Consider the following 27,926-nt stretch of genomic DNA (forward strand, 5'->3'; position numbering starts at 1 on the left):
ATGAACCTTGATCCCTACACCTCACACCTTATGTAAAAATCAAATCAAAATGGATTAAAGACTTAAATCTAAGACTTCAAACTGTGAAACTACTACAAAAAAAAAACTGAGGAAACTCTCCAGGACATTGGTCTGGGCAAAAATTTCTTCAGTAATACCCCATAGTCACAAGCAACCAAAGCAAAAATGAATAAATGGGATCATATCAAGTTAAAAAGCTACACAGCAAAGGAAACAGTCAACAAAGTGAAGAGACAACCCACAGAATGGAAGAAAATATTTGCAAAGCTACCCATCTGACAAGAGATTAATAAGCAGAATATGTAAGGAACTGAAACAACTCTATAGGAAAAAATAATAATCCAATTTAAAAATGGGCAAAATATTTGAATAGACATTTCTCAAGAGAAGACATACAAATGGCAAACAGGCACATGAAAAGGTGTTCAGGCCGGGTGCAGTGGCTCATGTCTGTAATCCCAGAACTTTGGGAGGACAAAGCGGGCAGATCAATTGAGGCCAGGAGTTTGGGACCAGCCTGGCCAACATGGTAAAATCCCATCTCTACTAAAAATACAAAAATTAGCTAGGCATGATGGCACAGGCCTTTAATCCCAGCTACTCATGTGGCTGAGCCATGAGAATCCCCTGAACCAGGGAGGTGGAGGTTGCAGTGAGCCAAGATCGCATCACTGCACTCCAGTCTGGGTGACAGAGTGAGGCCCTGAAAAAAAAAAAAAAAAAGAAAGAAAAGAAAGAAAAAGAAGAGAAGAGAAGAGAAAAGAAAAGGTGTTCAAGAGCCAGGCACTGTGACTCACACTTGTAATCTCAGCACTTTGGGAGGCTGATGAAGGCAGATCACTTGAGGCCAGGAGTTCAAGACCAGCCTGACCAACACAGCGAAACCCCATCTCTACTACAAATACAAAAATTAGCCGGGTGTGGTGGCACAGGCCTGTAATCCCAGCTACTCGGGTGGCTGAGTCATGATAATCGCCTGAACCAGGGCAGTGGAGGTTGCAGTGACCCAAGATCATGTCACTATACTTCAGCCTGGGCAACATAGCAAGACTCTGCCTCAAAAAAACAAAACAAAACAAAAGGTGCTCAACATCATTGATCATCACAGAAATGCAAATCAAAAGTACCATGAGATATCATCTCACTCGAGTTAAAATGGCTTGTATCCAAAAGTCAGGTAATAACAAATGCTGTCGAGAATGTGGAGAAGAAGGAACCCACATACACTATTGGTGGAGTGTAAATTAGTAAAAACCACTATGAGAACAGCCTGGAGGTCCCTCAAAAAACTAAAATAGAGCTGCCATATGATCCAGCAATCCCACTGCTAGGTACATATCCAAAAGAAAGGAAATCAGTATATTGAAGATATATCTGTACTCTCATGTTTGTTGCAGTACTGTTTACAATGACTAAGATTTAGAAGCAACCTATATGTCCAGCAAAAGATGAATGCATAAAAGAAAATGTAGTACTTATACACAATGGAGTACTATTCAGCCATAAAAAGGAATGAGATTCTTTCCCATTTGCAACAACATGGATGAAAAATGGAGATCATTATGTTAAGTGAAATAAGCTATGCACAGAAAGACAAACATCGCATGTTCTCACTTATTTGTGGGATCTAAAAATCAAAACAATTCAACTTGTTCAGTTGAACTCTGAACAATTGAACTCTGAGTTCAAAACTGTTTTATTCAGAGAGACAGTAGAAGAATGGTTACCAGAGGCTAGGAAGGGTAGTGAGGGTGTCACAGGGAGGTGACAATGATCTATAGGTATTAAAAAAATAGAACAAATGAGTAAGATCTAATATTTGATAGCACAACAGGTGACAATAGTCAATAATAATTCAATTGTGCATTTTAAAGCAACTAAAATGGTGTATCTGGATTGTTTGTAACCCAAAGGATAAATACTTGAAGAGATGGATACCCAATATTCCATGATGTGATTATTATGCACTGCATTCCTGTACCAAAATATCTCATGTACTACATAAATATATATACCTATAACGTACCCACAAATATTACAAAGAAAAGAATAAAAAATCAATGACATAATTATACTGAAAAGATTAACTAAAATGGCTTGGTGGAATTCTATGTCAAAACTCATGTTTAAAAACTGAAGCCATCAACCTCTTAATTTTTTCATAATTTATTAACCTTCTATTCTTTCAGAAAATAATTTTCCTTTACTTAAAGAAACATTTCCTTGTTTTTTCCATAATTATTATTTTGCTAAATTTTATACAATACTGCAATAAATAGCCATGTATACTCATCTTTAAATACTATTATTTTTAATTCCTAACAGATATATTCACAAAAATAGGATTACTTGGTAAATGGGTATTTGCATGTTTGTGAGTGTCAATGTAATTCTCTTAATAGCCATGACTATATTTCTTTCCCTTAAGACTAAAAATGTACTTTCCATTAACAATACAAAAGAACAGCATTGCCCATTTCATCTCCCTTATTTGCTTCAACAGTACGTTATCATTCTTTTTACTTTCTCTCAATCGAAGAATGGAAAATTGATAGATAATAATTTCTCTAATTACATAGGAATCCTTTTCATATATTTACTGGTCACTTTTAGGTTCTTTTGTGAATTTCTTATTCATATCATCTGAGTTTCTGTCTATTGGGTTGTTTTTCTCCTAAGAATTATTAGTACAGTGAATATATTAATCATTTATCAGTCACATGCATTATGTTTTTCCAAGTTGTTGATGGTATCTTTCCTCCACTTAATGTTATAGGTAGTAATAGATGTCTACTTTTATATTTCTACTTTCTAAATATCCTACATTTTGGTTACCAAATTCACACATATGCCCAAGTTCTACTTTTACAGTTTTCCAAACATGTTTCTAAAGTATTTACCATGTCATCTTCCTCCCTATTGCTTATTCCATCTGGAAGAATTTTAATATATGCTGTCTTTTTAGTGGTGTTTTAATTTCTGGAGAGGCAAGTACATCCTCATCACTTTTTCACAAATTGTAGGACTACATTAAAGCATTTATTTTCCCACAATAACTGAATATTTAAATATCCAAATATAATATTTGTGTGTCTTAAATTTGTTGTAAAGAATATTTAAATTCCAAATCAACTCTAATGGAGTGCTTTACTAATGCATATTGCACTGAGTTTACATACTGACTTGAGAAAAATGAACATTTTTGTGATGTAGAATTTTCTCTCTTTGTCTATAAAAGACAATATGGAGTCTTTTTTCCAGTTGGAAAACTGGAAAAATACAAGTAATGTTGGTATATTAAGTAACAGGATCCTGCCAATGTTAATTTTCTGATTTTGATAACTGTACCAGATTAAGACAGAGTATGTGCTTAGGAAATTTCCACTGACGTATTTTGAGGTAGAAGGGAATCCTGACTTTAACTTACTCTCAAATTCAGAAAAACAAAGCATAAAGAGAAAGAGAATAAATGTCGTAAAAATTTAACAATCACAAGATCTGGGAGAACAGTGAATAGGAGTTCCTGCTTTACTCTTACAACTTTCCTGAAAGCCTCATATTATTTCAAAACAAAAGACTGATTCTCTGTCTCTCTCTGTCTCTGTCTCTCTCTCTCTCTCTCTCTCTCACTCACACACACACACACACACACACACACACACCCCTCAAGACCCCAAGACAGACTATCCAGAATGGAATTAGTTTATATTTTATCTTATTTGCTTTAATAAAATTTTGTAGCTTCATTCCAAAAAGCATGTGTACTTTTCTTGCAGAATTTGGCCCAAAACATTGTTTTTGTCATATTTATGAATACACTGTATTTCTGATTTCCATTCTTAGCTGGTTATTGACTGTCAAAGAAAAGCTATTAATTTTTTGCATAACTATCTCCTACCTAATAATCTCACCAAATTTATTAACTCTGGTAGAAAAATGTTCAAGATCCAGGTACACCTCAAGACACAGGAATTAGATTTTCCTAGACCACAGCACTAGAAATTTGAAAGTAATCTTTCTTTCTTTACTAGCATTTATATTAGCTATATCTTGCACTTGCAAGAACATCAAAAAATATGTTAACAACAGTGATAGTAGGTATCACTCATTTTTCCTGATTTTAAAAGAGATGACTTTAATCATTTAAAATGATATTTAATAGTCTTTACCATGTTTGTATTGTTTTCTTATATAAATCTTTTTCTCTCCCTGAGTTTTAATAGGCCTGGCAGTTAAAAATCATCATATGCTTTTTTTCTACCTTTACTGATATCTTCATGTTTTTTCTATTTTTAATTTGTTGATATAATTTATTTTACAGGTAGATATCCTAAAGTAAACAATTTTACAATTCCAGTAAAAATTTTCAGTCATCATACTATATAATTCATTCTTTATATTGATGAATTATGTTATTTAAAGTTATAGTTTAAATTTTGTACTTATATTCTTAAGTGAAATTGGTTTTCTAGAGTTTTATTTTTCTAGAATAATTTTCAGATTTGCTGGTTGTATAAAATTCACTTGGAAGATTTTTCGTCTTTTCTAATGTACCAGAAAAATGTCAGCAACATAGGAGTTTATCTGTTCTCGATATGTTAGAAGCCATACAGTGCTTTTAAATATTTTTCCAATTCTATAGCAAATGTACTACTTGCCAAATCTTCTAGTTCACCTTAGGTGAATTTGGGTCATTTCTATAGCTACAAAACCATTAATTTCCTCTAGAAATTTGTATTTCTTATACATGTTCAGGTACAACTACTGAGATAAGCAATGGTCCCGGGATGGGTTTATCACTTAGTCCTCTTCTATGAGAATCCAAGGAGAGAGGTGTATGCTCCCTCATTTCCTCAGCTACAAATACTATTATGCTCTCAAACCCTAAAGACAGAGAAATTTCACACCTGTGTGTTCAGCTCCTCTCTAGAAACCTAGATGATCTTACCTTTGCCATAGAGATTTTCACTTCTGGCTAACTAGCTCTGTTTTGTCCAGAAAGGGCCAACTCCTTCACCAGTTTTCTTTATAGGAAAACCATCAGAGCCAAGACTCACCTCTAATTATTAAGATTAGATCAGCCAAATAAGAAGCTTCTCTGATCAAGCTTCTGTGGTAGCTCAACTACAATTGAGACAAGAGGACTAAAGAGACATGTACTATCTCCCAGAACCCCCATGACTCTCCTATAAACCTAGATTTTAATTTTTTGATGACATATACTATGTTTCTTTGGACCTGCCATTTTACTGGGACAATTTCTCATGACTATCATTAAAAAACGGTAATTTCCGCACACCAACCACATGTGTAACCTACCTCAAATTCCGCATGTCTGTGAATATCTTCTGCTCTCTGCCTGCTCAGGATAAATTCAGCTTCATTTGCTACTCTTACTAGATGATCCTTCATTGTCTGGCTAAGCAACCTGTAAGAAATGAATGTTATCAAATAAATATATGTATACACACATAACATAAATGATTATTCACTGCTTACTGTGGAGAGGAAGGAATACTTACTTTCTTCTTTTGACATCATACACAGTGAGGTACCATTATTTCACACTAAATAATTGAGGAATGTAACAACAGCAAAAGGTTATCCTTCTGGCAATAGCAGAGTAGCTTCTATCAGACTAGCCATGTAACAAAAGCAACTAAAAATACTGGATTAAAGTTGTGTTTTAATCTTTTAAAATGCACTGGAAAGTTACCAAGGCAGCCAAAATTAAACAGTGAAGATCACAGAGAAGAAAGCACACAAAAGACAATCAGTGTGACTTTTTACATTAAAGCATTTGCTATTCCCAAGTGAGAAGAGAGAAGCTACACAGACCTGCCACTAGTCTCACAAAGGTAAATAGAAAATAATTGAGGTTCGCAGTCTGTCAAGGTGGAGGAGTCCCGGTAGACTACCCAAGAGTTACAGCAGGAATCAAGTGTACCCCAGAAAGCAAGAAATAGACCAGGCCTCAAAACACTGAAACAGACCTTCAGAGAACATCTGGTGATTGGTATTTAGGTTAACTGGCAGCCAAAAAGCTAAGCAAAGCTTTCAGGGTGGGGAGAAAAAAATCAGAAATACCAGTGCAGGAGGGCCATGGTAAAACCCCAGGTTTTCAGAGGACCTCAGAAGGGCTACACACTAGGAGAAGGCAAACAAAACAGGCCAAACTCTCACAAGAACTGGAAAAAAAAAAAAACCCAGCCTTGAGTCAGCTCAGACCCTAAATTAATACAATCAGCTATTAGTCTAACTGCTAATCAGAAACTAAAAGGAAGTCCTTTCTAAAGGAAGATAATATCATAGAGACTTAAATTTACCCTTGCAATTTTAAAATACAACTTTCAGCATTCAGTCACCAATTAACAGGCACAAGAGACAATATCATATGAATGAAAACTAAATAGAAACTGGCTCACATCTGGACATTGAAATAAATGTAGTTAATATGTTTAGAACTAATTGTGTAATAGAGAATTCCAGTAAAGAATGAAAACTGTAGAAGTACTGAAAAATAAAATAAATATAAAAGTAGATTTACTGGGTTATTAAGCTCAGCCAAAAAAGGAAAAATTAACTGAAAGATAGGTCAATGACAACTAGACTGAAACATAGTAAGAAAAATTAATGAAAATTGAACAAAATAAATAACAGACATATAGGACATGGTAAAGAATCTAATATAAGTGTATCTGTAGTATAAGAAACAGCAGATACATAATTAGAAAAAAGCAATATTTGAAGAGATAATGGCCAAGAGTTTTCAAAACTGGGAAAAAACACTGAGCCATATGTTGATGGAGTGCTACAAAACCCAAGCAGGGTTTTTAAGGATACCCCGCTTAGGCAGTAATAGTAAAACTATCAAAAAAAAAAATTATTAATAGCAGACAGGGGGAGAGGCCTTCAAAAGAGCAACAATAAGCCTAATGGAAGCTAGATAAGAATGCAATGACCTATTTGAAATACTAAACAAAAATACTACCTAAAAGGCCAGGCCAGTGGCTCACACCTGTAATCCCAGCACTTTGGGAGGTCCAGGCGAGAGGATCACATGAGGCCAGTAGTTCAAGACCAGCCTTGGCAATGTAGTGAGATCCCATTTCTACCAAAAAAGTTTTTTTTTAATTAGCGAGGCATGGTGGTGCATGCCTATGGTCCCAGCTACTCAGAAGCCTGAGGCAGAAGGATCACTTGAGTCAATGAGTTTTAAGTTATAGTGAGCTATGATCACACTACAGCACTCCAGCCTGAGCAACAGGGAGAGATCTTGTCTCAAAACAAACCAACCAACCACCTAAGAATTCTATCCCCTTCAAGACCAGCCTGGGTAAAATAGTGAAATCCTGTCTCTACTAAAAATATAAAAATTAGCCAGGCATGATGGCGGGTGCCTGTAATCCCAGATACTAGGGAGGCTGAGGTGGAAGAATGGCTTGAACTTGGGTGGCGGAGCTTGCAGTGAGCCCAGATCGCGCCATTGCGCTCCAGCCTGGGCGACAGAGCGAGACTCCAACAGAACGAACGGACGAACAAAGGAAAGAGAGAGAGAGAGAGAAAAGAAAGAAAAGAAAAGAAAAAGGAAAGAAAGAAAAAGAAAAGACAGAAAGAAGGAGAGAGAAAAAGAAAGAAAGAAAGAAAGAAAGAAAGAAAGAAAGAAAGAAAGAAAGAAAGAAAGAAAGAAAGAAAGAGAGAGAAAGAAAAGAATCCTATCCTCAAAAAGTATCCTTCAATAATAAGATTTAAAGGGTCAAGAGTATACCACTGTGGGAAAAAAAAAAGAGTATTTTTCTGAACTTCCTTTATCCACCTAAATGGAGAAGTTCCCAAAAGAATTTAGCTTTCATCAATCCCTTCCCAGGGAGTTTTGCAACCAAGGAAGATTTGACTATTGTCAATAAAGATGAGAAGTTAGTACCAGGATAAGAAATTATCTAAACAGACATTGTTACAAAACTATAATATCACTTAACTATTCTCCTAAGGGCCCACTTACTGTTCACAAAATCATTAGCTTTCCCAAATGTGCCCCTCATTACCTCACTTTTACCCTATTAAAATGGTATGCATATAACCTCAAATTCTAACCCCCTCCTCGAGTCACATTTTTCTCTGTATTTTTTTTTTTTTTTTTTTTTTTTTTTTTTTTTTTTTTTGAGACAAAGTTTCGCTCTGTCGCCCAGGCTGGATATAATGGCATGATCTTGGCTCACTGCTACCTCCACCTCCTGGGTTCAAGTGATTCTCCTGCCTCAGCCTCCTGAGTAGCTGGGATTACAGGCACTCGCAATCATGCCAGGCTAATTTTTGTATTTTTAGTAGAGACGGGGTTTCACCATGTTAGCCAGGGTGGTCTTGAACTCCTAACCTCAGGTGATCCGCCCGCCTTGGCCTCCCAAAGTGCGGGGATTTCAGGCATGAACCACAGCAGTCAGCCAAATTCTGACAGACTTATGACTAAAAATAGGTCTTTTTTCTTGGTAAGCTGTGTTTGTCTGTTTAATTCACAGGTCCCCAAACAACAAACCTAAGAGGGTAGAGGAAAACTTTTCCTCATCACCAAAAGCAAAACAAGAACATTCCATGACAAATAAAATAGGGAGAATTTGTCACCAGCCAACCAACATTCTTCACAAGGATGAAAAATAATATAAGATTGATACAAGTCAAGGAAAACAATTGGAGCAATGAAAATGACAAATGTGGGTAAATCTAAAAATACACTGAATATTTACAATAATTATATAACTTTTAGAATTAAAAAATACTGCAATCTAAAATATATAACCACAGCATACAAGGCAAGAGAAACCAACTGAATTAGTGTTATAAGTTTCTTCTGTCATACATGGATTGGCAAAAGAATCAGTTTATGTAAGATGTTAATTGTAATATTCATACTACAATCTCTGGATAACCACTAAAGGTATTTAAAATAACATATAACCAACAAGCTAATGGGAAAAAAATTAAGCAACAAATACTTAGCTCAAAAGAAGGAAAAAAAAGAAACACAAGATGTGGAGCAAATATAAAGGACATAAATAATAAGATGATAAATTTTAACCTAAACGTATCGGAAATACATAGAAAGTAAACATTTAGTAGTAAAATTATTGTCAAATCAATTTTTTTAAGTATATGATGCTTATAAGTGACACGATTTCAATATAAGGTTGAACAAAGATTGAAAAGTATAATTTCAGAAAACATGAACAATTTTTAAAAGCTAAAAGGTAATAAACTTTTTTTAGTATGAGAAGCAAACAGAAATAAGATAAACCTGTTAAATTAACAGAAGGATAAATGAACTAGAGATACAGAAATTTAGTACTTTGAGATTCTAAATTTGTATGCTCCTAAGAATATGGCCCACTATCAGATATAGAATATATAAAGCTATAGAATATTTTTTAACCTGACCTGACTGACATATCGAGAACATTATACCCAGTAAGTGAATAATAAATATTATTTTCAGGTAAACATGGAACATATACAAAAAAAATAGGCAAAATGTGGGGTCACAAAGCAATTTACAGTAAATTTCAAATGATGGAATCATACTTAGTATGTTCTTTGATACATTTCAATTAAACTAGAAATAACAGGATACAGACCACTCTGCAAGAAGCTCTAAGCTGACCACTGACTTTCCTAACCTCCTGGTATCCACAGCATTATGTAATCTTCTCCTTTAGAGTGTAGGAAGGAGATGGGGCTTGCCTCGAAGCAAGAAAATATGGCAAGAATGAAGGAATAACAATTCAATAATTACATTAAATAAGATGGTAACTTGCATCTTGCTAGCAGACTCTATTGACACTCTCCTTTAATGGCTTAGCTAAAGAAAGCTGCCATGTTATGAGCTGCCCTGTGTAGAGGCCTCCGTGGCAAGGAGCTGAGTAGAGCCCCAGACAACAGCCCACAACGAATTCAGACTCTCAGTCTAACGACTCAAAAGGAAGTGAATCCTGCCAACAATCACATGATCATGGAAGCAGATCCTTTCCTAGTCAAACATCAAATAAGACTGCAACTCTGGCCAACACCTTAATTGCAGCCTTGTAAGTGAACCTGAAGGAGAGGCCCAGCTAAGCCATGCCTAGGATTCCTGACCAAGAAAAATTGAGATAACAAATGTATGTTTCTTTAAGGCTAAGTTGTGATAATATTGTTAACACAGCAGTCACTAAGTAATATCATTTCATGTCTAAAAATTAAAGAGTGCACCTCTGAAAAAAACCCTCACATAAAAGAATACATCACAATGGAAATTAGGAAACGTTTGCAGTAAAACCTAGTAAAAACAACGTGCCAAAATCTGTGGATTTAGATAAACCTTAAACCAATGCTTAGAGTGAAATTGATACACTGAATAAAAACACTAAAGAAGAAAAAATTGTCAAAATAAATTATGCAAGTATTGAACTGAACCAAATCAGAAAAAGAACAGCCAGTGAACGCTGAAAGTAAAATAAGGATAAGAACAGAAATTAAATAGAAAATAAAAATACATTTTAGAAGATAAAGTTAAAAGTTATTCGAAATACTGAAAAAATCCAAAAGAAATATGTAAACAATTAAAAATAATAATTGAATTTAGGAAGGTCATTGGATTTAAGGCAAATACACAAAAATCAATTAGATTATATGTATAGGTTACTAACAAAGTAAAAACGATTTTTAAATACTATTTTGAAAAGCATTCAAAACCATCAAAATATGTAGGAAAAAGAAACAAAAATGTGCTAGAATTCTGCATGTCAAACAGAAAGAATGGTAAAAAAAAAAAAAAAAAAAGTTAAAGAAAACTTAAAGAAAAAAGTATCACGTTAATGAAAAGGAAAGGCTTGTATTAAAGATATCAATTCTCCACAAAGCTATTTATAGATACAGTCCAATCAATATCCTAGCAGGTCTTTCTGCATAATTTGATAAGTTCAAATTTAATTCTAAAAGCTATAGAAAATGTAAACAAACAAAAATACATGAGACATTCTTGAAGAGGGGAAGAGAGATGATGATAATGATAATGATAATGATATTAAAAGACTTATAAGTAAGATGGTCTTTTCCAAAAACTGGTCTTAGATCAATCAACTGATGCTCATATGGACAAATTAACCCTGACTTCTACCTCAAACCATACAAACAAACCAATTCCAAATGAATCCTAGATAAGACCTAAAGATTTCAGGAAGTTTAAAAAGTTTCTAGAAGACTACGTAAGAGAGCATCTTCCTGACTGGGTCAATGTAAAGACTTACTTCACCAAACAAAAATACACAAAACATAAGAAAAATAGTGACAAAATGAACTACATCAAAATTTAAAGACTTGTGCTTATGAAAGCCACCACTAAGAGAATTAAAAGCCAAACTTCAGAGAGGGAGAATATACTTGGAATAATTACAACCAACGAGGAACTGCTATCTTAAATATATTAAAAAGCCTCTTACAAATAAAATGATCACAATTTTTAAAATGGGAAAAGTACACAAGCACTTCACAAAAGAAGATTTCCAAATGGTGAATAAGATTATGAAAAGTTGTTCAGCATTACTAGTCATCAAGGAAATAAAACTTAAAACCGTAAGATATACTATACTCCACAGAATGCCTATATATGTTTAAAAGGCTGGCATTACCAAGTTATATAAAAGATGTGAAGTAATATGGACTCTTATAATCACAAAATAGATTAATAAAAATGTTCATGGCAATTATTTACAATAGCCAAACACAAGCAACTACCCAAATGTCCATTAAAAATAAAACTAATTTTTAAAATGTTGGACTTTCATAAAGTAAAATGCTAAGTAGGAACAAAAAGAATCAATATTATGCATAACAATATGAATTTCACTAATAATATTGAGCAAAAGCACACAAAAAATATAAAATGTATGAATTGCCTTGTATAAAGACAAAAATTTTTAAAAATAAAACTATGGTATTAGAAGTTAAGAGATTAAGAAATGGCTACCTTCAGTGCTACCTCTCCATATAAGGACTCACATTGAACACTGATAATGGCCACAGAGTTCTAAATCTTTTAATAAAATGTCTTGGATGTATAAATAAATGACCCATTCTGATTAGTGCTTTTATAACACCATTTACTTATAAACTTATCAACAGAATGATTCACTTTATGTAATCTGGAACATGTTTGATATGTATAGGTCTTCTAAACTTCCTTCTTTAATAGAAGTTGGGAACACAGAGTGGGCAGGGATAGAATTATTATTATTATTATTATTATTATTATTATTATTATTATTATTTTAGGGACAGGGTCTCGCTCTGTCACCCAGGCTGGAGTGCAGTGGTGCAATTATGGCTCACAGAAACCTCAACCTCCCAAGCTCAAGTGATCTGCCTACCTCAGCCTGCTGAGTAGCTGGGACTATATACATGTGCCATCATACCCTGCAAGTTATTTTGGTGGTGTTGTACAGACAGGGTCTCACTATGTTGCCTACATTGGTCTCAAACTCCCGAGCTCAAGTGATCCTCCTGCCTTAGCTTCCCAAAGTGCTGAAATTACGGGCGTGAACATACACGGCCTGCAAGGATTATTTTTTTAATTTATATAACAAAAGTGGCTAAACTGCCACTAGAAAATGCCCACCTACAAAAGTTACACCTAGCAGTCATCAACAATGACATGAACTTACTCCCATTCCACAGGGCACTTGCCTCACTTTGTAGCAATGTTTTTATTTAAAATATAAATAAGGCCAGGTACAGTGTGGCTCATGAGTATAATCCAGCACTTAGAAAAGAGACTCTTTGAGCCCAGGAGTTTGAGACAAGCCTGGGTAAAATAAAAAGACCTCTTCTCTACAAAAAAATACCAAAAACAACAAAATTAGCTGAGCATGGTGGTGCACACCTGTAGTCTCAGCTACTCAAAAAGCCAAGGCAGGAGAATCACCTCAGCCCAGGAGGTAGAGGCTGCAGTGAACCGTGATGGCATCACTGCACTCCAGCCAGGGCAACAAAGTAAGACCCTGTCTCAAACCAAAAAACAAAACAAAACCAAAAAAGAAAAAAACAAACAAACATAAACTTGGATCCAAAGCAATTGTCACAAAAATTTTTGGTTTTTTTTTTGGAGATAGAGTCTCACTCTGTTGCCCAGGCTAGAGTGCAGTGACAGGATCTCAGCTCACTGCAAACTCCGCTTCCTGGGTACAAGTGATTATCATGTCTCAGCCTCCCAAGTAGCTGGAATTACAGGTACATGAGTCACCACCCCCAGCTAATTTTTGTATTTTTAGTAGAGACAGGGTTTCACCATGTTGGCCAGGCTGGTCTTGAATTCCTGACCTAAAGTGATCCACCTGCTTTGGCCTTCCAGGGTGCTGGGATTACAGGCGTGAACCACCACGCCCAGCCAGCAGTCTTAATAATGTGCTATATGAACATGTTCCCACAATGCAGAAAAACATGTGGAAAATATTCGTGAATCAATGAATTTCACTACAACACTATTTATGAAAGTGAGAATCTTAAAGAACCAAAATAAACAATCATATAATAAAAGTAGATTGTTCCAAATTGACAAAATAATGTCCACAATATACATTAAGAGGAAAAATAAACCTGAGGAATAGTATGAACAATGTGAGCTTGGGGAACATATAAAAGAAAATACATTCTTTTAATTGCCAATAATCTAGAATGGGGGTCAGCAAATTAAGGCCTGTGTGCCAAATCTAGCCTGCCAACAGTTTTTGGTTAGTAAGTTCTATAAGAGCACAACTAGGCCCATTTGTTTAAGTGTTACCCATGGCTGTTTTCAAATCACCATACTACACTGAGTTGACCAGTTGTGAAAAAGACCATGTGTACTGCAAGGCCTAAAGAACTATCTGGCCTTTTACAGAAAAAGCATGCACATGTCTGGGCTGGTGAGTGAGGCTTAAGTCCTCCTCCTTATATGTCTCTGTTCTTTGAAGCTTTACAACGATCAATAATCAAAAGAAAGGAAAACAGAAAATCCTTAAAGAAAATAAAAAAGCTTTCTGCCATTCTATCACTTTGTTTCAATCTCTATTAGGCTCACATACACTATTTTAATTTGACTCCAGCTCTGTCAGACTCTCTCTTCTATCCCCAAACTGTCTTCCAGCTACTTTAGAAGTTAATGCAATATCTTATCTATGATTTTGGGTTGACCTCATCAGGGTATTTTTTTTCAAATGCTATTAAACAGTACTCATTTAGGCATTACCGACAAAAACAATCCCTAGTGTAATTTTAAAACCCACTAATGAATAACTTCCTCTGATTCTACAGATAGAGAAAGCAAGGGCTTTCAAGAATACAGATGTGAAATACTGGTTTGGGTTCTTAGTTTCCCTCTAGAGACCTAAAACCACATTGTGAATTTAACATCAATATATTGCCTTGTACTTTCAAACATTAATTGAATTGATTAGTCAATGGCACACTAACCTACTAGTCCCCAAACAAGTAACCTCAAAGTTATTCTAGTCTCTTCCCTCTCCTCTACCACCTTCCTTCAGGCCCCTAATCAATCAATAAATCTTGTCAATATTTCCTTTGTAATACTCTCAGCTTTAATTTATGCTGTTTCATAGCCAATGCCCTAAAAATAAAGATTTCGTCATTTCATATACATTAAAACTGAATAAATCTTCTGAGTGCTAATTCTGATCTTTTAACTTTTTTGTGCCTCTGCCTTTTAAAAATACTGTCCAACATCTATCTGTTCAACACCTATTACATTATAGACTAGGCTAAGCAGCAAAGATGACCTTCCGTTATATTTTAGTTGGGGAAAAAGAGAATACACTGGAGTCTTTTCCAGCTTGAAACTCATATTAACATAAGTGTTATGGTGGACATACCCTAATGTGACCTCCAGTGAGTCGTGGCTTTATACGATCCCAACCCCTTGAGTTCAACCTGGGCAGAATCTGACACTTCCTTCTAGCAAACAGAATACGGTAAAGATAACGGAATAATCATTCCTTAATTAGGTTACTTTACATGCCAACGGTGATGGGATAATCACTCTGGTATTTATGTAATAAAGCTCTGCCCTAGCACACTGCAGAGATTCTCCTGCCACCGTTGAAGAAGTAAGCGGCTATGTGTGACAAGGCCATGAGACAGGGAAGTATGGACAGCCTGTAGGATCTGAGAGCATCCTCTCAGTGACAGTAAACAAGAAAATGGGAAACTCAGTACCACAACAGCATGGAACTGAATTCTGCCAAGAAATTTGCGACCCCAAGCTCCAGAAAGAAATGTAGTTTGACCAACACCTTTATTGCAGACTTGTAAAACCCTAAGCAGACGATCCAGCTAAGCTGAGTCTAGACTTCTGACCCACAGAAACTGTAGGATAGTAAACATAAGTTGTTTTGAGCTGCAAAATTTGTGGGAATTTGTTATAGAATAAGCAATACAAATAAAATTAGAACATAAGAATATGTTTGCTATCATATCTCTATAGAAGCAAAGATCACAATCATCTACTAAAGATGAAAATAAGCTCCAATAGAAAATTAGAGCATGAAGGGAAAAAGCAACAAAGAGAGAAAGATACTTCAGATAACAGTATGAACAAGGTTATAAAGAGAAAAAAATTTTTTTTTTTTTTTTTTTTTTTTTTTTTTTGGAGATGGAGTCTTACGCTGTCGCCAGGCTAGAGTGCAGTGGCACAATCTCGGCTCACTGCAACCTCTGGCTCCCTGGTTCAAGCGATTCTCCTGCCTCAGCCTCCTGAGGAGCTGGGATTACAGGCACGCGCCACCACGCCCAGCTAATTTTTGTATTTTTAGTAGAGACGGGATTTCACTATGTTGGCCAGGATGTTCTCGATCTCCTGATCTCATGATCCGCCCACCTTGGCCTCCCAAAGTGCTGGGATTACAGGCGTGAGCCACCGCGCCCAGCTGAGAAAAAATCTTGTGTGTTCTATTTTCAAGAGAACCAAAACATCCCTTTTTATCATTTAGTTTTCAAGATGTTCATTTACTGACATATACACTTAGATAGGTAGAAGGATATTTCTGTCTTGATGTTTCATTCATTTTTCTGGTTATATAGCATTTAAAAACCATGCAACACTTTAATAATGAAGCAACAAGTGAAAACTCCCAACCCCCTTTACTATTCACTTTTTGGAATACATAACCACCATGAGTAGTTTATGTTCCTGTCCTTACATTTATCTAAACTTATAGAAACATATACAGTATTTATGTGCATATATATGAAACACATACAGTATTTATGCGCATATATATGTATACAAATGTACATGTTCATGTGTTTTGTAAAAATATTTTTAAATACTTAAGAAGTCATACTATAATACTTGTATATTTTACTTAATTATATACCATTATGTAATCAGAACAGCTTCAAGTGATGCATGTGGATGGAATGTACCATAATTTATCAAAATAGTCCCTTATCCAGAGATCATTCATTCTTTCATTCTCTGCCCCATTAACATAACCATTATTTATCCAGTTACTGAAGCTAGAAATATCAGTCATATCTTCCTTCTTCATCATCCTACAGATCCAATAGACTAAGTACTGCCCATTCTACCTCTGCAATAACTTTAAAAGTTGTTTCTCTTTTTTTTTTTTTTTTTTGTGAGACAGAGTCTCGCTCCGTCACCCAGGCTGGAGTGCAGTGGCATGATCTCGGTTCACTGCAACGTCCACCTCCCTGGTTCAAGCGATTCTCCTGCCTCAGCCTCCCGAGTAGCTGGGACTACCAGAGCCTGCCACCACGCCCAGCTAATTTTTTGTATTTTTAGTAGAGACAGGGTTTCACCGTGTTAGCCAGGACGGTCTTGATTTCCTGACCTCATGATCCGCCCACCTCAGCCTCCCAAAGTGCTGGGATTATAGGTGTGAGCCACTATGCCTGGCCAAAAGTTGTTTTTCTTTGTAACATTTTCTGGTGCCCTTCACTGGAAACTCACTGGCACTCAGGATCATGTCTTTGATTATGATAATAGCCTCCAATCCAACTTCTTTCCATGAGTCTTACTATTCTTGCCCATTCTTCACTGGGGTCATCTTTCTAAAATGAAGATCTGATAATCACTGTATTGTTGACAAGGTATCAGCCATCAGCCATCTTCCCACAATTACAAAAGAGACTAAACACCATTGCATGGCTTATAAATCAGTCTCATTGTTGTTAAACTTTTATACTCTAAGAACTCCAGGCCAGGAACTACTTTCTCAAACATTACACCCTGTTACTGTACACTCCTTTGCCTCTGTTGCTACTGTCCCAGGAATGACCTCACTTCATATTCCATCTAACCTACCTTCAAAGCTAAACCAAAGTAAAGGTTCACTACAAAACCTTTTCTGATCCCACACCCGCTTTCCCCCCATAGAAGTAATCCCCTACCAACGTGCATAAGTCTCTTCTTTGGTACTTATTACTTTGAAACTTTCTGTATAACACAATTTCAATTATGTATTTACAAATCTGTCTTCCATTTGACACTGCACCAACCATTTATAATTTATCTTTACATAACCAAAGCATAGAACAGTGCCTGATCATTGCTGGGGACCCAGCCGTGCTTATAAGGAAAAGAAACTCTTTGACTATCCACTTCTGCCAGTCACTTCTAAGCTGCTACTGTAAGGAATACAAACATGCATAACACTGTCCACAAAGAGTTCACAATCTAATATGGAAAGTTATAGGACTATATACAAATAGCAAGATAACTGTGAAAAGGTTCTTAAGGTTCTTAAAACATTTTCTTCTCTTAACTTTTGCAATAATATATAGCACTTTCTTGGTTTTCCTCCTATCTAGCTGCTGCTTCTTCATTGCCCCCTTTGCTACATCCTCTGCTGCACTACCTACAAATCTTGTAATGTCCAAGAGCTCAGCTGTGTGTTCTCTCCTCCCTCTAAATTATTTCATCCAGTTCTATGACTTTTAATCTCACCTACATAGTACTAATTCCTGTGTTTATATCTCTAACCCTATCCTTGGTCTCCTATATTTCAGACTCACAGGGCCAACTGTCCAACTAAAATCTTCACTTGGATACCCAATAGGGCATTTCAAATCTAACATTTCCAAAGCAGAACTCTTGATTCTACCTACTCACTGCCAATAATACCTCTTCCCCATCACTACCTCAGTTTGTCCCACCACAATAAATAGCGCCAAAGTCCACTCAAACTCAAGAGATAATCTTTGATTTTGTCATTTCCTCATCTCCAAATCCCATTCATGAAAGCAAGTTCTACTGCTTTAACTATTAAATACATCACATATATGTTTACTTCTCTCCATCATCATTGCTACCACATCATTCTAAGTCACCATTCCCTCTTTTCTAGAATACTTCAGTAATATCTTCACTGATTTCTCTGCTTTCATTCTTGCCCTGTATACTGATCCTATCACAATTCATTCTTCTAAGAATGTAAGCCCTGGTGTTGGGAAATCTGGATATCACCATAGAAAAGAATGAAATTGAGCCAGGCGTGGTAGCTCACACCTGTAATCCCAACACTTTGGGAGGCTGAGGCAGGCAGATCACGAGGTCAGGAGTTCGAGACCAGTCTGGCCAACATGGTGAAACCCCATCTCTACTAAAAATACAAAAATTAGCTGGGCTTGGTGGTGAACACCTGTAATCTCAGCTACTCAGGAGGCTGAGGCAGGAGAACCCCTTGAACCTGGGAGACAGAGGGTGCAGTGAGCCGAGATCGCACCATTGCACTCCAGCCTGGGTGACAAAGCAAGATTCCATCTCACAAAAAAAAGAAAGAATGAAATTGGATACTTGTTGCTATGGTTTGAATATTTGTATCCCCTCCAAAATTCTTGTAGAAACCTAATCTCCAAGGCAATAGTATTAAGAGGTGAGGCCTTTCTGAGGTCATTAGGTATCCTTCCTAGTGAATGGAATTAAGGCCTTTAAAGAATAGTCTTCACACAGTGTTTAGCCTCTTCTGCCCTTTCGGCTTCCACCACGTGAAGACACAGTGCTCAAAGTGCCATCTTAGAAGCAAAGACCCAGCCCTCATCACACACTAAAACCTGCCAGTGTCTTAATCTTGGACTTCTAAGCCTCTAAAACTGTGAGAAATAAATTGCTATTATTTACAAATTACCCAGTGTCAGGTATTTTTTAAAGCAGCATACAGAGACTAAGGCACTTACCTTACATCATATACAAAATTACCTCAAAATGGATCAAAGACCTAAATGTAAGAGTTATAACTATAAAACTCCTAAAAGAAAACATAAGGAAAAGCTTCATAATCCTGAATTTGGCAATGATTTCTAGGATGTAATACCAAAAGCGTAGGCAATAACAGAAAAAAAAATAGATAAACTGGACTACATCAAAATTTCTGGGCCAGGTAAACTGGCTCACACCTGTAATCCCAACACTTTGGGAGGCTAAAGCAGGAGGATCGCTTGAGCTCAGGAATTTGAGACCAGCCTGGGCACATAGAGAGACTCCATGTCTATTTTTAAAAAGATAAAGAAAAACACAACAACCTTCTGTGCATCAAAGGACAAAACCCAACAGAGTGAAAAGACAACCCCAGTGGCTCATGCCTATAATTCCTGCACTTTGGGAGGCCAAGACAGAAGGGCTGCTTGAGCCCAGGAGCTCAAGACCAGCCTGGACAACATAGCAAGACCCTATCTCTACCCAAATAATAATAATAATAATAATAATAGCTGGGCATGGTGGCACGTGCCTGTGGTCCCAGCTACTCAGAAGGCTGAGGTAGGAGGATCACATTAGCCAGGAGTATGTAGCTGCAATAAGCCACTGCACTCCAGCCTGTGTAACAGAGAGATGCTGCCTGTCTCAAAAACAAAACAAACAAATAAGCAAAAAAAAAAAAACAAAAAAAAACACCTGTAAGTTATATCATGCCACTCCTCTATTAAAAACTCTGCTCTTACTGAATATGGTTTAATCCAAATTTCTTAGCATAGCTTATAGGGCCTTATATGATCTGAATATTGAATACTTCTCTTGACATTCCCAAGCCTTACTTTTTCTTGCTGATTTTGTTCTAGCCACTCTGGCCTTCAGTTTGTTTAAATAATACACAATACTATTCACTCCTTGCAGCCTCTGCTCTTGCTGTTTCCTCACCTTAAAATGTTGTGTCATACATTTCAAAAGGGTTAGCTACTTCTCTTCATTCAAACTGTTTCCCCTTCACAAGATTTTTCTAAACACTCCACCCTCCCTAAAAGCCAGTATGTTTACTCTCATAACATTATCCTGCTTTGTTTTCTTCTAAGCATTTATTACTATCTAAATTGTCTTATTTTGATTACTTGTTTATTATTTGTTCTCTTCTTTATGACAGCATAGACTTATTCACAGCTATATCCTCAGATTCCAGAATAGTCCCTGGCACACGGATTATAATCAATAAATAGATACTGAATGAATGATAAAAAATGAGTGCCATAAACCACTCCCAATCTACTTTTTTGTCCTTTTCTTATATCCAAAACCTTAATTCCTTCATATCCATTTCAATCCTCTTTCCCTCTAAGGAATATTCTGCAATTCTATCCTATAAAGACCTTTACTTTATGTCAATCTTTTATTTTTTTTTTTTTTTGAGACGGAGTCTCGCTCTGTTGCCCAGGCTGGAGTGCAGTGGCGCAATCTTGGCTCACTGCAAGCTCCGCCTCCCAAGTTCACGCCATTCTCCTGCCTCAGCCTCTCTGAGTAGCTGGGACTACAGGCGCCCGCCACCACACCCAGCTAATTTTTTGTATTTTTAGTAGAGACAGGGTTTCACCATGGTCTCGATCTCCTGACCTCGTGATCCGCCTGCCTCGGCCTCCCAAAGTGCTGGGATTACAAGTGTGAGCCACCACGCCCGGCCCAATCTTTATTTTTAATATCGTTTTTGTAGAGACAGGGGTCTTGCTATGTTGTCCAGGCTGGTCTCGGAAATCCTGGCCTCAAGTGATCCTCCCACCTCAAATTCCCAAGTAGCTAGGACTACAGGTGCATACTACCCAATTTTTTTTAAAGGGATAGGATCATGCTATGTTGCTCAGGCTGGTCTTGAACTCCTGGGCTCAAGCAATCCTCCCACCTTAGTCTCCCAAAGTGCTGGGATTACAGGAGTGAACTACAATGCCCAGGTTATTTTATGTCAATCTTATCCCTAATGATTATTGTAGGTACAGTATATATTATACTTGTTTATAGAATATCTTATAAACATTCTATTAGAATTATATGTGTATTACTCTATTCTCTCAGAAGATGTGCTTCCTTAACCAGAACTGACTAAGGAAGCAGGGAAGGAAAAAGGAAAAATCTTAAAAAAAAAAAAAAAAAAAAAGACTAAAAAAAATCTTTTGCTTCTTTTTTTTTTTTTTCTAATAAACATAACATCTAAGAGGTACTGTTCAGGTAGGCTATACCCCATCATTATTTGATGAGTGGATAGTTTGTAAAAATACTTCAAACCAAATATTCTCAAGCACCTATATTTATCTAAGCAATTAGCAGCAACACCGTGCAGCTTTTAGACTTAACTGTATCATAAATTTAAGTTTGAAATATTTTCGCTGGATAATATGAAATGATTACCATCTAACCTTACTTATTTAAAAGAATATTATAAAAAGTGATTGGAATATATGTAAAGTATTTAATAATACTTTCAGAGAAGAAGGGAAGCATATATATCTTTTCCTTCACAATTTACAAAATGTTTTAAAATCAAAGTATCTGAGAAGGTCCTGAATACGTACCTCTCATTTTCTTAAAAATACACACAATATTATTTGTCCTTTCATTAAGGAAAATATTTAAATGGCTTCAAAAATTAAACTAATAAGATATCTAAATGATTTTTTTTTTGCTATTCTAAGGGGTCAATTTTTCTTATTTATATGCTTATTTTCCTAAATATGCAAATTACACAATATTTAGCAACAGCAATTTTATCTAATAGCTGTGTAAACTATTTTTTCAAAGAATTAAAGGTAAATCAAAGTTTTAATTATTATAAGCAGCCTCAAAATGTTGGGTTTACTGTAGATCAAATGTCTAAATGCAGAGCATAAAATGATTCACATATTTTAATATTAAGAAGAAAAAACTATGTATAATTTACACTACAGTGCAAGAAGGAAGAAAAAAATGCTTGTGTCAGCCTTAGGAAACAAACAGCCCTATCAAGGAACCAACTAGAAAAGATTCATACTAGAGGCTCAATAAATAACAGTAATGATGACAACCATCTCCCATAACTACATTACAGCCCATTGTCCACATCTGATTATACTAGTCTAGACCTTGGGTAAGCACATACACATTTTCACCAAGAGTTTTCCAATATTACTGCTCTGTTTCCTGGGCTTTCTGTGACCCCCATTAGCAGCAACTGTCATTTTTGCTACTAAACATGACCATTGATGGGAAAGGAAAGTTACCACTTTTCTACACTCTAATAATTGAGAATGTGGAAATAATATTCCTGAATTGGCAATCCTTCTAAATATAGTAATTTCTTTAGAATTAGCTACAGAGAAGGGGATAAATTGCTTCCAAAGATTTTCTTCAGTAATATAAGAACTACTAAAGCCTCACTTTTCAAAATATCATCTCCATATATTAACATAGCCTTTATTCTTATAGTGAAGAATTATTGCCTAACTCACCATGTATCTGCCTCCTTGCGACATCTATCTCTCTTTGTCTCTCACCCAGCACATCCAATAATTCAGTAACACAAAAATCCCTAAATTGTAATCTCTCTGCACCTTTCTCAGTTAAAGCTCTCGGTAACAACTTTGAATAAGGGATGTAAAGGTTCTAACATCACAGAATACACACGCCTGGAACCTTAGAAAGAATAGATTTTGTTGGTAACTGAAAAAAATTAATTTAAATAAAAAAAATTTTAATGGGCTTCATACACATTTAAGACCAGTCTAGATCTTTCTCGGTTGAAATTTAGCCCAGGTAGTAGCCACTTTTTCTGGAAGGCAATATCGTTGATCAGGGAGACCACAAGGTATCCATATGCTTTACTACAGTTTAAATGGAGACAGCAAATACTCCATAAAGTTATTTCATCCTGAGAATATAAAACATTAGTAATTTAATATAAATGTGACATCCTGACATCAATCGGTTTTTCCAAACTTATTGTGCATGATAATTCCTAGTTGAACATTTTAAAACAACTCATGATACTACAGAGGCTAGAATGGAAGCAAAAAGAACAGGCCGCAAGCTTTTATCTGATTATTTTAGATAAAATAATTTCTTAGGACTATGAAATAATCTATTCTCTAGAATGTGCAAATAAAAAGAGAGAGAAGACAGTTATATGTAAAAAAGCAAAAATACAGAGAAATGGCTCTCCTGACTCTCCACTTGGAATTCAGTTTATTTGGAATTCAGCAGATTTCTCTGCTGCACAGTATCTACCACCTTCTATCTTCTTATAACTGCCTTTGTCTCTTCATTGCCAGTGACATTTCTGTAGCGATTCATAGAAATTCATCCTTTCAGATTCCACTCTGACCACTCTTATTTAACACTGCAATGTCTTCTGTATCTCATTGTACCTATTCTCCTCCCCTCCTTGTTTTAACTTTCTCATATCACTTATCTCCTGAACATACTATCAACTTTTTAATTTCTTTATTGTCTAACTTTACCAATTAAAATAAAGCCTATTAGGGCAGGCATGTCTATTCTGACCATTGCTAAATTCCCAGAGCCGAGAATATGGACCAGCACGTGACCAGTATGGATTAATATTTGCTGAACAAAGTGAATGACTCTATTTTCATTTTATTTTTATTTTACTCTTCTCCAAGGTTATGAGAGTTCTTTTTTTCACCTATCCCTAATACATATCCCTTTTTTCTATAATCATTTTTATTTAATAAATGATCCTACTTACACAGATGCTGTTGTAGTTTTTTAAAAATGTATAAGGCTACGAAACATCTATACAAACATAAGCATATCCTACAGGCACACTATATCCAAGCCATCTTTCCTAAAAGTCATATACATTTGGTCTTGGTAAAAAAATGTCAAACAGCAAATCCTATATAGCAAAACATTTAAAGCTCTGAAATCTAGTAGAATTCAGCATTTTTAAGGGGGTGAAAAAGCACAATTCAAACGCAGCACCATTTTTTTACATAAATCAGAACAAAGCAAGCTTAAAAAGTAGCCACAGACCAGTGTGGTGGCTCACGCCTGTAATCCCATTACTTTGGGAGTCCAAGGTGGGAGGATCACTTGAGCAGGAGTTCGAGACCAGTCTTGGCAACATGGCAAAACGCCAACTTACAAAAAATACAAAAATTAGCTGTGGTGTGGTGGCGAGCACCTGTAGTCCCAGGTACTTGGGAGGCTGAGGTGAAAGGATCACCTGAGCCTGGGAGATCAAGGCTGCAGTGAGCCTTGATATTGCTACCACACTCCAGCCTGGGCAACAGAGTTGAGACTCCATCCAAAAAAAAAAAAGTAAACATTGAAAAATCATTTAAATATAAAATCCCATATAAAGTGCACAAAACAAGCCTCCATATTCAAAATCTATTAAAGGAAGTATATTAATGGTAAGCTGAGATCAAGTTATAAAATTAAAAATAAAAAATAACTTGACCATGTAAGTACTTTAAACGAAAACATATGAATAAAATAAATAAGAAACATATGCTTATCCTAATTAAGGAGAGAAAATTCTAATCTTCTTTGATAAGCCATTAAACCTTCACAAAATGATAAACATTAATTTAAATAATCTAATCTTTAAGAGCATATAAGAGCATATACTTCATTCTAAATCACCCAGAGAAACTTCTATACCAATACAATCCAGGATTGAAGTAAACAGAGATAAAGACATGAGCCCAGGAGATAACAGGTTGCAGCCTGGGTGACAGAACAAGACCCTGTCTCAGAAAAAAAACAAAAACAAAGAGAGAGATAAAGTCTCTGCTCAACTAATCCACTGTTGATCTCTGACTCTACCCCCAAAATAGCATCATTTCCAAACAACTGTTTACAAGATGTAATTAAGCAGAGCACAGTGACTCACGCCTGTAATCCTACCAACTTGGGGGACCAAGGTAGGAAGATCACTTGAGCCTGAGCGACAAGGCAAGAACTCATCTCTTAAAAGAAAAAAATTACAGTAAAAAAATTTAATTGGAGTTTTTCTATCAAGTATCTTCCTATATATATAATTTTAAAACTGAAACCAGAAAAAGCATATGGCTCTTTAAGTAACACTCAAGGATTTCCAAGTGATAATCTCTACCTCAATTCAAATTTTATCTTCCACTGATACAGATAAGAATATATTCTAGCCACACTGTTTACTTACGTGCAATAAATATCTTTGTCTTTTTATCAAAGGATAACCCAGATCTAAAATACAAGTGCTAATGGCCAACAGGGTCCAAATGAAATATTTCCTGGCCTCTCTCCCTCTCTCCCTTTTCACTCTTCACCTTTCCTTCTAGTCATTCTTCTTCTCATTCCACCAACATTATTAGTAATCATGCTATTTAGATAAGTGAAGAAAAAGGATGGAGTTGCTAAATGAATGCTCAGAAAGAAGACATGCAACCTAAGCAGATGAATTTTGAAGACAGACCAGTGTATTAATACTCAAAGCATTATGTCTTTTATGTGGGCTATTTATATATTTGTATACACGTCTGAGTTACTGTTGTAATAAGCAGACACTGACTGGCCCTAGAAGATGATTAAGCAACGTGCCCAACAGTATGTGGGATAATCTGCCCTTTCTGTGCTTTCCAAGAATGGGGGAAAAAGAAGAGTCACAGCAGCACGTCTAGAAGTAAAGTTGTAAGAGGCTATGAAAGCTCTTAAAATGTGTTTTTATTAAATTAAACACAAAACTATAATTATAGGTTGTTTTAATTATTTACATATTTAACAAATTACGAGATTCAAGATGAGAATTTCAATCTTAAAATTTTTACCAAATATTGTACCTTTAAACTAGGTTTCATAGTCTACTACTTCCCTGATTTTTACTATCAAACATTTAAAAAATTAGCTAATAAAACTATGCCAGTTTTTTAATTTAAAACATAAATGAAATAGAAACAATGAGGAGAAACTAATAGAAACATTAATAAAACTAGAAACAAGAATGAAAGGAGGCCAGGCACAGTGGCTCATGCCTGTAATCCCAGCACTTTGGGAGGCTCAATGACTTAAGCCCAGGAGTTCAGGACTAGCCTGGGCAACATGACAAAACCCCATCTCTACAAGAAAAAAAAAATTAAAAAATTAGCCAAGTGTGGCATCCTCAATAGCAGTCCCAGATACTTAGGAGGCTGAGGTGAGAGGATCACTTGAGCCAGGGAGGTCGAGGCTGAAGTGAGATGAGATCATGCCACTGCACTCTAACCTGGGCAACACAGCAAGACCCTATCTCAAAAAAAAAAAAAAAAAGACAGAAAACTCTGATAGAGGATTTGTACTTATTTTTCAAAATTCTAGAGGTTAAGAACAAAAAGAGTACCACCTAAACACATAAAATATTCATCATTCTCTCTAAGAGACACAAGTCATAAGACAGGAGACCATCAACAAATCATTACAAATTTCACAGAATAATGTCTCAGAGCAGCTGCCTTGATCACTGCTACCTAGAACAACATCAGGAGCTTAAAATGCTCTAAAAAATATTTGGAGGGATCACAAGCAAGCTGGCAAGAAGAGAGCAGGCAACCTAGCAGCCAGATCTATTTCCCCCAGCAAAATTAACATCAATACTGAGACACTAAATTTTTTTGCAAGTAATATCACCAAAACCTCTAAGCAAATAAGAATAAAAGGCAAAATAAGAACTTGAAGCCCTGTATTTATCCAAATAAGAAAAAACATACAAGATTCATTGGCAAAGAATTGAGTTGAAAAATGTAAGCAACAGTGTTACGGAATTTAATTAAATATATGTTTCAATTCAATTCAATTTCAATTAAATATATTTGTAAAGTGAAGAAAAAAATAAGATAAAGACAAATCGAATATACAAATAAATCAATTTAGGTCCAATATACATAACAATGTAACCTATACCACATTTAAATTTAGTATAACACTGAACCCTCAGATTTCATTCAAGAGGGTCAAAGGGAGTAGTAATAACTGTACATTATTTTCTATTGATGTGGTGCTACAGCATCACAGAGACTCTAAAAGGTGGCTTTAATATTCTTTAAGTTCTTTAAAACTATTAGTTTAAAGAAAGTTGGCCGGGCGTGGTGGCTCAAGCCTGTAATCCCAGCACTTTGGGAGGCCGAGGCGGGCGGATCACAAGGTCAGGAGATCGAGACCATCCTGGCTAACACGGTGAAACCCTGTCTCTACTGAAAATACAAAAAATTAGCCAGGCGTGTTGGCGGGCACCTGTAGTCCCAGCTACTCGGGAGGCTGAGGCAGGAGAATGGCGTGAACCCGGGAGGTGGAGGTTGCGGTGAGCCGAGATCGTGCCACTCAGCCTGGGGGACAGAGAAAGACTCCGTCTCAAAAAAAAAAAAAAAAAAAAAAAAAAGAAAGTTGTGCCTTTCAAGAAAAAGAAAACTCTTTTAGATCTATCACTTGCATATTTAAAAAGTAAACAGAGGTGGTGATAATAATGATTCAAGATATCATAAAACACTCATAAACAAAATGATCATTCAGGAATAACAATGTTCTTGCTCATAATTTGTGAAAAATTAATTATTTAACTAAAATCTTTTATTATATGTATTTTTTTCTCTTTGAAGTCATCAAGGTTGTAACAATTATGTCAGTGATTATCAATTATTCTAGCTCTCTAAAATAAATTTGT

At 35.8% G+C, this 27,926-nt stretch overlaps 1 protein-coding gene across 6 annotated transcripts in view; it reads right to left on the bottom strand.

The window, feature by feature from the left end:
• The window catches only part of LRBA (LPS responsive beige-like anchor protein), a 786,161-nt gene that overhangs the window by 490,371 nt on the left and 267,864 nt on the right, over positions 1-27,926 (bottom strand). For all 6 annotated transcript variants that reach the window (XM_055276087.2, XM_063638262.1, XM_055276088.2 and 3 more), the window contains exon 36: positions 5,341-5,449. In XM_055276087.2, the coding sequence (XP_055132062.1) occupies positions 5,341-5,449 (109 nt within the window). The remainder of the gene's footprint in view (positions 1-5,340; positions 5,450-27,926) is intronic.

This window comes from Symphalangus syndactylus, chromosome 4 (assembly GCF_028878055.3).
Source record: "Symphalangus syndactylus isolate Jambi chromosome 4, NHGRI_mSymSyn1-v2.1_pri, whole genome shotgun sequence".
Classification (NCBI taxonomy): domain Eukaryota; kingdom Metazoa; phylum Chordata; class Mammalia; order Primates; family Hylobatidae; genus Symphalangus; species Symphalangus syndactylus.